Source organism: Hyla sarda, chromosome 5, assembly GCF_029499605.1.
Source record: "Hyla sarda isolate aHylSar1 chromosome 5, aHylSar1.hap1, whole genome shotgun sequence".
Taxonomy (NCBI): domain Eukaryota; kingdom Metazoa; phylum Chordata; class Amphibia; order Anura; family Hylidae; genus Hyla; species Hyla sarda.
In genome coordinates this window covers 131729938-131741135 of record NC_079193.1, presented here as the reverse complement: position 1 = coordinate 131741135, position 11198 = coordinate 131729938, and the positions used below count along the sequence as shown (strand labels likewise).

At 44.3% G+C, this 11198-nt stretch overlaps 1 protein-coding gene across 2 annotated transcripts in view; it reads left to right on the top strand.

Annotated features, from left to right (window-relative positions):
• Positions 1-889: 889 nt before the first annotated feature.
• Positions 890-11198, top strand: part of IGFBP3 (insulin like growth factor binding protein 3) — a 92123-nt gene continuing 81814 nt past the window's right edge. Inside the window, exons 1-2 of one of the 2 annotated variants that reach the window (XM_056518430.1) lie at positions 890-1106; positions 1184-1581. In XM_056518430.1, the coding sequence (XP_056374405.1) occupies positions 1248-1581 (334 nt within the window). In that variant the 5' untranslated portion in view covers positions 890-1106; positions 1184-1247. The other variant, XM_056518431.1, reaches the window with a different exon arrangement.

Sequence of the window (11198 nt, the reverse complement as noted above, 5' to 3'; positions counted from 1 at the left end):
TGGAGCTCTGGAATTTCCCACACTACGACTGTGTAACATGAATGGAGCTGAGCTGTAGAACCTTCTGCACAACACTGGGTTGGCAGCATGGATGTCCCAGAGTTTGGAGCCAATGGGACTTACATGGTACATGGAGGGACATAAAGACCTTGACCATAGAAGTAGATTTTAGTGACAGCTATTGCAATGGTATACATGGCCTGTGTGTGCAGATAGCATATTATACTAGTAGGGTCCACATAGTCCCCACAGTTCTGAACAGGTGGCTGTGGTAATAGATCAGTACCAATGAAAAGTATATACAGTGAGTTACTAGTGATACATTTCTGGTGCAATTGACAATGATCTGCTTTCTCAGCTTGGTACAAATACAATACATGCTGTACCTGGCACTTTGTGGGAGACACTCTTTTTGTAGGAAAGTGGGTGTTTTGTTGCCCTGGCTCCTCGTGCCCATATTCACTTAAGTTTTCTGACACCTTTCTCTCCTGGTAAGTGGTTGTGAACAATACCAGTTTCTCCTATGATGGGAACCACATAAGAATGGCATGTTGGTAACTGCCCATGAGCTGACACAAGATGCAGAGCCCGGTCCCCCTCTGTGCCCACAGTTGGGGTTCCCCTTGAGTACCCGCAGCCTCTCCCAGTCCCGCCTGCCTCACTCTCCATACACATATGTGCGGGAAACAAAAGGCGCCCGGGCCCCCCTCTCCTCCGCCGCATTCATGGGTGTTCTCCGAGGTGCACTTGAACACAAATCAGATTCAGAGACTCCCCTTCTCCTCCTCCTCTCCAGGACACCGAAGCCTGGATTTCCCCTTGGCTCCTGTACTCTCCGACCGGACGTTATGCGCTATTCATGTGCCGGGGCGTGTCTGAAGCTCACTCTCTATATAGCCAGAACCTGAATGAGAGAACAGATGGGTAAGAGAACGGACAAGTAACAGGCTCGCTGGCAGCGGTACTTACCGGTAAAGTACCGAGTGCGGATACAGTTGGTGGCTCCAGGCTTTCAGCAAAACACCTTCGGAGTGTGGAAAGGTGTACGGGCTTGTCACGTGACTTTGTATGTGGAGAAGCAACATGTGCATGTAAAGAGCAGTCAGGTGAGTACCTGCCGACCTGCAGGGGTCCGTGTGCCGGTGCCGCCCTAACCAGCCCGTGTGCCTCTGTGTCCCCTCAGCTCCTGCCAGCAGAGGATCACCCTACAACAGACATCATCACTTCTGCCCTTGGCTCCGGCTATTATGCTCTCCAGGCTGTACGTGCTGGCACTGTGGCTGAGTCCGCTTGCTGTGGCAGTGGGGCCAGTAGTCCAGTGCGAGCCGTGTGACTCGAAAGCCCTGGAGCAGTGCAAGCCGCCCGGTCCGGACTGTGCCGAGCTCGTCCAGGAGTCCCTGTGTGGCTGCTGCTGGACCTGTGCCCTGACCGAGGGCAGCCGCTGCGGGGTGTACAGCCAGAAGTGCGGCACCGGACTGCAGTGTAGACCGGGACCGGACGAGCCCAAACCTCTGCACGCGCTGCTGATGGGGCGGGGAATCTGCGCCAATGTCACCGGCCACCGGAGCCACTCACCGGCAGGTAAGAAGTCGCAACACTACCACGTGTGCATGAAGGCTTACATCTGTGTCATGTGTAGAAGTAAAGGGCGGTACATCTTCTCAGACGAAGGGGTTTATATTACCCCTGGTATACTGGAGGCAGGAGTTCAGATAGATAGGGGGTTTATATTCCCCCTGGTATACTGGAGGCAGGAGTACAGATATAGGGTTTATATTCCCCCTGGTATACTGGAGGCAGGAGTTCAGATAGATAGTGGGTTTATATTACCCCCTGGTATACTGGAGGCAGGAGTTCAGATAGATAGGGGGTTTATATTACCCCCTGGTATACTGGAGGCAGGAGTTCAGACATAGGGGTTTATATTACCCCTGGTATACTGGAGGCAGGAGTTCAGACATAGGGGTTTATATTACCTCTGGTATACTGGAGGCAGAAGTTCAGACATAGGGGTTTATATTACCCCTGGTATACTGGAGGCAGGAGTACAGACATAGGGGTTTATATTACCCCTGGTATACTGGTGGCAGGAATAGACATAGGGATTTATATTACCCCTGGTATACTGGAGGCAGGAGTTCAGACATAGGGGTTTATATTACCCCTGGTATACTGGAGGCAGGAGTTCAGACATAGGGGTTTATATTACCCCTGGTATACTGGAGGCAGGAGTTCAGACATAGGGGTTTATATTACCCCTGGTATACTGGAGGCAGGAGTTCAGATAGTTCCTACTGTTTTCCTCCTTCAGCCATAATTGTTTTGTCAGTATGTGAATAATAGCATTATTTAATTTTTGTAACATTCGCTTTTTGTTTCATTTCCTATAGTAAAACAGACGACTTAATGTGTCTTACCTTAAACTAAAACCACCACCTATAAAAACTCACCAAAAGTGGCTAAAACGCCCCCAGTAAAATAACGCCACATCGAAAATTTGATCCTAATCTAAAGCTGTCAAGCCTGTCCCCATAGAAATCCAGGGAACTTTTGGAATGCATATAGCTGCTAACTGTGAATATAAGCTTAAAGGAGTACTCTAGTGCAGAGTATTCCTGCTCCGTTCTGCCCGGGCTGCAAAATAAATGAAAATGATCCATCACTCACCTCCCTGGGTTCCCGCGGAGCGCCACTACAGCTGTTCGGTCCTCCGGTCCATCTCCTCCATACTTCCGGGTGTAACGAAGCATCACATGGCGCTCAGCCTATCGCCGGCCGAGGCTGAACATCGCGGCGGCCGGCGATCCTGCGGAAGCCCTATGTGTATAGTGAGTTTTGGAGGCGGAGCAGCACGTCAGTCACGGCGGCACACAGCCCCACCTCCAAAACTCGCTACACACATAGGGCTGCCGCCGGAAAGCCCTGTGTGTATAGTGAGCAAGGAATATGCAGCGTATTTCCCGTTTCTGCTGTAAATTTTGTGCAGCGTGAAATACGCTGCATATACGCCTGGTGGGAACGCACCCTTAAACAGATTTGTAAATTACTTTTATTTAACAAAAAAAAAAAAAAAAACATGGGTTGATAAATTTGATTTCCATTGATAATTTGTGTGATTTTGCTGTCAGCACATTCAACTATGTAAAGACGAAAGTATTTCATACGATTAGTTAATTCATTCAGATCTAGGATGTGTTAGGCTGCATTCACACCACGTTTTGTACATACGGGTGCGGGGGGAGGGGCAAACCGGGCTCTCCCGTACCCCAGCCGAATCAGCCCGTGACTCCGTTTACTTTAATGAGATGACCGGAGTCAAACGGTGACTCCGGTTGGCTCAGTTTTGACCCATATGCGGTTTTGTGACCGGACCTAAAACCGTAGTATACTACGGTTTTAGGTCCGGTCCAAAACCGCACTAACCTGTTGGTACAGACCTGTAGTGTGTACTTTCCTCTAGTCTTTCGTCTGTTATCTTTAATCCCGTGGCAGGCTTGGTGCTCCGCAGGAGTACACTGAAGCCACTGCTGCTGATTCTCCTCTGGGCCTCGGGAGTATAGCAGCTGTGACTTAATAGTGCTGCTTCCAGGCATTAAGTCTTCCGCCTTATTAAAAAAAGTTTCGGGCAAAGTGGTAACTGTGCGCCAAATTTATCAAATGGCACACAGACGTTGATGAATGCCCACTGGACTGCTGTTTTTAATGCCACAGAGCAGTAACTGGCTTTTTGCGACAATTGTACTAAAAGTTTAATACAATTGTCGCATGGAGATGTATAGGGCAGGGTTGAATTGCCCTGTGATTTCTTCTAAATATGGTCCGTGTGGCTTTTTTGCGACTTGCAGAAAAGTCGCACATGATAAATTAGTTACCAGTGCACAAACTGATCTAAATCAGATCACATCGTGGTTGTAAAATTAAACTATCTAAATGAGATGTCGCAAGAAAAGTCACACGGAACTAGCCTGCAACTTTTCCTGCGACATATTTAGATGAAAAAAGCTGTCTAAATTGCTTTATAAATTCCCTTCAAAATGTTGATCTAGGGATTTATTCTGATTGAGGTGTAGGTTGAACTTGATGGGCTTTGGTCTTGTGAACTATGTAACTGTCACCCGCACTACCTACCTGTACCAACAGGTTACTGCAGGTGACACTGACAGATTTCCTTTTAAAGGGGTACTCCGGTGGAAAACATATATTTATTTAAATCAACTGGTGCCAGAAAGTTAATACTTCTATTTAAAAATCATAATCCTTCCTGTACTTATCAGCTGCTCTATGCTACAGAGGAAGTAGTATAGTTCTTTTCAGTCTGACCTCAGTGCTCTCTGCTGACACCTCTGTCGATGTTAGGAACTGTCTGGAGCCATAGAGGGTTGCAATGGACATTTCCTGACAAGAACAGAGGTATCAGCAGAGAGCACTGTGGTCAGACTGAAAAGAAGTTCAAAAAGAAAAAAAACTTTAGTATTCAGCAGCTGATAATGACTGGAGGGATTACAATTTTTAAATAGAAGTAACTTACAAATCTGTTTTAACTTTCTGGCACCAGTTGATTTAAAAAATATTTTTCCACCGGAGTACCCCTTTAAAGTCTTAGTACTAGCAGTGAAGGATAGCTATAATATCAGTGCTATTTATAGGCATAGCACTGATCATTAATATTGGCGATCTACTTCTCTGGTCTGCCAGAAGGCAGTTGAGGAGCCCTCCGGCCGTCATCTTGATTAACCAGAATCCCGTGATTGTGCTGTTGGTGGTCCGATTCTTATCTGTGAGCCTCTTTAACACTTTATATGCTGTGATCAGTATCGATGACCGCATCTGAAGGGGTAATGACCTGTATTAGCATGATCGCCGATGTCTGGCATTATCGGCAGATCCCCGGCTGCTGACAGCAGACGTAGCTATGAAACGAGTGCAGATCCAGCACTCGCTGCATAGATCTGATTTACACAGCGCGTAAATGTACACCCTGGTGCGCTAAGTACCAGAGATCCAGGGCATACATTTACACCCTGAGTCCTCTAAGGGTTAATCTTGGGCAACCCTTTAAGAGAGTGTATTCACATGTACTGTATCCGGCACAGGATTTGAAGCTGCAGATTTAATTCTGCAGGAGTTGAATGTAGGGATTGACCAATTTTATAATTTTATTTTTTTAATTTTTAGAGCTGATACCAATAACCTGTGAACTTTCAGGCCGATTTCAAATCAATGAACTGCAGCGGCTTTTGCGGGGCCTGAGGCCGCTGCCCGCTTCTCTCCCCCTGCCTGTCCTGAGTCCAACCACCGTCGATACCCGATTGCCTCCCCCTGCCTATCCTCTGGCCAGAGACCGCAGCCGCTACTGCCCCATTGCCTCTCCCATCCCCGGTTTTATAATTACCTGTTCCCGGGGTCCTCGCTACTTCTGGCTCCTGCGGCGTCCTGAGCTGTCACTGTGCGCCGGGCCACTGATGGTGATGTCGCGTTGAGGATGTCACTCGTCATTGCACAGCAACAGCGCAGGACACAGCAGGAGCCAGAAGTAGCAAAGACCCGGGAATAGGTTATTATAAAACCGGGGATGGGGGAGGCAATCGGGCAGCGGCGGTGGTTGGAGTCAGGACCCCAGCACAGGCAGGGGAAGAGAAGCGGGCGGCTGTGGCGGTCACTGGCCCCGCATAATTTGCTGCAGTTCATTGATTTAAAGCGCCCGCATTATTGGCAAGGTAATTGCCAATACCCATAATTTAGAAAATCGTGAATATCGGCCAAACCGATAATTGGTCGATCCCTAGTTCAATGTAAACGAAATGACTGAACACTTCTTCAAATATGCGATTTGAAGCTGTGTTCCAGTTTACACTGAAATCTGCAGCATCATATATGCACAGGACACACCTAAAGGGTCTGTTCACCTGTGCAGTGTCCTGTGTATATTTGAAACTGTGTCCTGTCAGTTAGTTTACATGTACACCATGGGAATTCTGGGAAAAAGGTTTTTTAAATCAGCTGATGCCAGAAAGTCATACAGATTTGTAAATTACTATTACTTAAAAAATCAAGCCTTTCAGTACTTTTCAGCTGCTGTTTTGCTTTGGAGGAAGTTGTGTAGTATTTTCAGTCAGATGGTGCTCTCTGCTGCCACCTCTGTCTGTATAAAGAACTGTCCAGAGCAGGATAGATTTGTTCTGAGGAGAATACCATTTGGCTGAATGATGCACACTTTTTTTATTGCATAGGTTATACGTACCGTATTTATCGGGGTATACCACACACCGGCCTATAACACTCACCCTAATTTTTCCAAGGATATTTGGGCAAAAAAAGTTTTTTTTTTTTTTTTTTACCCAAATATCCTTGGTAAAATGAGGGTGCATGTGTATACCCTGATAGACTGTTTCTGCAGAGGCATGGCTTTTGCGGGGTCAGAGACTGCTGCCGCCGCTTCTCTCCCCCGGCCTTTCCTGGGGTCTAGAGTCCTGCTGCCGCCGCTTCTCTCCCCCTGGCTATCCAGAGACTGTCGCCACAGCTGCCCCATTACCTCCCCCATCCCCGGTTTTATAATAACCTGTTCCCGGGGTCCACGCTGCTTCTGGATCCGGAGGCGTCCTTAGCTGTCACTGTGCGCTGGGCCACTGATGGTGATGTCGCGTTGAAGACGTCACTTGTCATTGCGCAGTGCATAGCAACGAAGGAGACCACCGGAGCCAGAAGCAGCACGGACTCCAGGAACAGGTAATTATAAAACCGGGGGTGGGGGAAGCAATGGGGCAGTGGCGACGGCAGTCTCTGGACCCCAGGATAGGCAGGGGCAGAGAAGCGGGCAGCGACGGCAGGTCTCTGGACCTGCAAAAGCCGCTGCAGTTCATTTATTTAAATCATTGAACTGCAGTGGCTTATCGGCGTATAACACACAGACTTTAGGCAAAAAAATTTAGCCTAAAAAATGCGAGTTATACGCCGATAAATACGGTATTTCTATATTTTTGTATACGATTGTATCTGTTTTAAACGTATACTTTATTTTATTATATAACACCAGCAAAAAAAACAAAAACATTTTAACCCCTTCAGGACTGGTCCAATTTTTTTAGTGTTCCTCCTTTTTTAACCCCATTAAAGACTCAGGTTTTTCAGTTTTTGCACTTTCGTTTTTTCCTCCTCGCCTTCTAAAAATCATAATGCTTTCAGTTTACCACCTACAGACATATGAGGGCTTGTTTTATGGGTGACAGTCATCTGGCTGCAAAACCCCCCAAAAAAATGATTACTTGTGGGACCAAATTGAAGGAAAAAATACGCCTTTTTTATTTTATTTTTTATTTATTTATTTTTTTGCGGCTTCCGTTTCTACACAGTGCACTTTTTGGTAAAAATTATACCTTTATGTTTATTCTGTATGTCCATACGGTTTCATGGATACTAAGGCTGCACGATTTGTGGAAAAATGTGCATTTATGATTATGGAGGTACATATTGCGATATAATAAATGGGGAAATCCCTCCAATTTCATGCCCAATCCCCTCATTTCATATAGCAACCCCTCCCATTGTTCATTGAACATAAAGAAGGGGTTGGATATGAAATGGAAAGAACTTAAAGGGGTATTCCAGGCAAAACTATATATATATATATATATATATATATATATATATATATATATATATATATATATATATATATATATATATATATATATATATATATATATATATATATTTGGAAGGATTGAGATTTTTTTAATAGAAGTAATTTACAAATATGTTTAACTTTCCGGAGCCAGTTGATATATAAAAAAAATTTTTTGACCTGGAATACCCCTTTAATTCCTCCTCCGCATTTTATGTGCCTGGCGCTGTTACCTTGCTCTATGGTGCAGCGCAGCCATGTGGGAGGGAGCACTGTGAGTGATTTCCTTTTTAGGAACAGTTTATTTCTTTTTTTACTCCTTCTTATAGCCATAACTCTTTTAATTTTCCACCTACAGACCTATATGAGGCTTGTTTTATGCACCAATTGTACTTTGTAATGACATCACTTATTTTACCACAGAATCTCTGACCCCCTATAACTTTTTTTAATTTTTCAGTATACAGGGATGTATGAGAGCTTGTTTATTGCGCCGTGACCTGTATTTTTTTATTTTTTTTATCGGTTCCTTTTTGTTTTGACTGGACTTTTTTGATCACTTTTTTTATTTTTTTTTTTATTTTTTTTGGCATGAAGTGACCAAAAATCTTCAATCCTGGAGTGTTTTTTATTTTTATTTTTTTAACTGGTCATGCTGTTGACTGTGCAATTTCATTCATTCATTAATAGTTCAGACATTTACATATGTGGCGATTTCAAATGTCTATTTGTTAACCTTACTTTATATAAAAATGGGGGTGGGGAAAGAAGGGTGATTTAACCTTTTATTAGGGGAGGGGCTTATTAACTTTTTTCTTTTACATTATATAATTTTTTTACATTTTTTTTTTTAACCGTTTTAGGTTCCCATTGGGCAGGGTTTTCCAAACAGTGTATCAAACAAGCCAAAGGCGGTCCAGGCATGCAGGGAGTTGTAGTTTTGCAACAGCTGGAGGTACCCTGGGGATTACACTACTACTTTTGACTTTGGCAACCTTACAATGCTATGCCTATGGCATAGCATTGATCAGTGTCTGCAATCACGAGTCCATTAAGTTCAACCTAAAACCCTAAAGTGTTGATCCAGAGGAAGACAACCCCTAAATACTCTTAACACTCCTCCCACCCTTTAAATAGCTCTGTATCATCTTACCTTTTTTGCTCACAGAGTGCAATCTCCCAGCAGGAGAAAGTGGGTGTTTCCCAGTAGGCATGACACCACTGAAGCCTGCTGGGGGACCACTTCCACCCTCACATCTTTACAGTGCTGAGATGAATAGAAGGCATCAAGCTCTGTATGTTTCAGTCAGGCTCTGTGCATGTTTTAGTGAGGCATATTTGATATGCGCAGGATACTGTAGGTGTAAGTACACGCTTAGAGTAGGTTCACACAGAACGTATCCGCAGTGTTTTTTATAATGAGGATCTGCCGATGATTAACCCTACAGTATGCCTCCAGTCCCTGGCAATCCACCGCTACAAGCAGGCACACAGTGTTCCTTGAGTTGCCATGCATACGCAATGTACTAGCACACATCACTGCTGCTCTCGGCCTAGCTCAGGGGAGTGCGCATGTGAGTGGTGATTTTGCAGATTGCTGTGTCTGCTTGTAGCGGTGGATTGTTGCTACAAGCAGGCAGGCACAGCTGGAGGCACATTGTAGGATCCACAGCGTAAAATATGGATCTTTCCGTGTGACCCTACCCTTATTGTGGATTTCCCCTATTTACTTAAAAAGAAATGCATAATACGTCCTTAGTGTTGAGGATTTGACTGCAGATAGCAATTCTGCAACAAAATAAGGAAATGCAGCATCTTCTTTTGTCGCTTAACTTTTAAGCCTTGCTGAAATTCAGATTGGAAAATCAGCTCGGTGCGGAATAGCTGCGTGCGGCCATACCCCTAGGGTGTTTTCATGTGTCGCGGTTTTGCTGCATTTTAGCACACCACTTAGAGGCATCTTCACCACTTTCCACAAAGTTTCCTCCTTCTGTCTAGCCTACACTGGGTAGGAAATGGCTGAAGCAAGCTTGGCAAAAATAAAACAGTAAAAATGTTGGCCGTAATTTTTTGCATCTTTGTGGCTCCGTAAAATGTCAAATGTATGATTGAATGTGCTATTCATCCTTTATCCAGGCACAATGATATATATTTGTGCCGTGTCTGGTATTTTAACGCTACCCCTTTTTAAAGTGGTTTTTGTAGTGCAGAAAGTAATATCATATAGGGTATATCATTCCTTTCGGGTTACTAGGGTCAGACTGCATGGTCTTCCACCTGCAATTTAAATGAACTGGCTGCATCCCTGGTCTAGTACTATCCAGAGCAGGAGCAAATCCCCATAGCAAACCTATCCTGCTCTGAACAGTTCCTGACATGGACAGAGGTGTCAGCAGAGAGCACTGGTCAGACAGAAAAGAAATGTAAAAAAAAATAACTTCCTCTGTAGTATACAGCAGCTAAGTACTGGAAGGATTATGATTGTTAAATAGAAGTAATTCACAAATCTGTTTAAATTCCTGGCAGCAGTTTAAAAAAAAAAAAAAAAAAAAGTTTTCCATAGGAGTACCCCTTTTAAAGAAGCATCTTAGTTTTTTTTTTTGTTGTTTTGTCCATATAATGCACACTTTTCCCGACTAGTCCAGTGCAATCTGTTTCATTCCAGGATAGCTGCATCCCTGCAATTCATTACTGTAAATGGGTCATGTGACCAGCTGTCTGACCCACAGAAAATCAGTGTGGCTAATATGTCATTGGAAATGGTCTGGGTCAGCTAACTTCCTGTGAACTACACAATGACCTAATCACCTATTGTCCTAGCAGCTATCCGATCCCTCCCCACCCAGCTCTGTGAATGCTGCCATCTCTATGGGCACACGATATACTGCAGTTATATGCCTTCACTGGGGCTGTGTTCACATGTTGCATTTTTGCTGCCAAAAACACAGCCAAAATGCACTGTGTGAACACAGCCTGAAGACTTCAGATATTCATAACATCTTAGTAGTGATTATAGGTCAAATCACTTTGTCTTCACACTTTGTCTTGAATAAGAAAATGCATCAAAACTGTGCATAAAGTGAACTGACACCAGCTCATGAGTTTTACTTTGCTGACCCTAGCAGCCAGCCTGATTAGATTGATGTAATTATCTGGCCTGCAGTGATGAACCGCCAGCTTCTGTCCTCTGCAAAGCCAGTGGCTTAACAGGAAATGTAGACCACATGAGAAAATAATTTGTGAAAATACAAATCAATATGGCTACAAACCCAAGCCACATAAGCTAAAATGGGTAAGTACAAGGCATACACAAGAACCTCTTCATCATTTTTACATTATTAGCCTATGTTGCATTATATCAGAAGAAATTCCTTGAGTGCTGCTTTAATCCTTTAAACAACAATGGGCATAAATGTATTCCCCGGCAGCATGCTACTTTGTGCTCTAGGGCGTACATTTAGGTCCTACAGTGCATTCATAAACTGTAAATGAAATCTGCTATCAGCAGCCAGGATTTGCTTCTAATAAAGGGCATCAGAGATGCTAATCATTCAGTCCACATCACTGGCATCTAAAA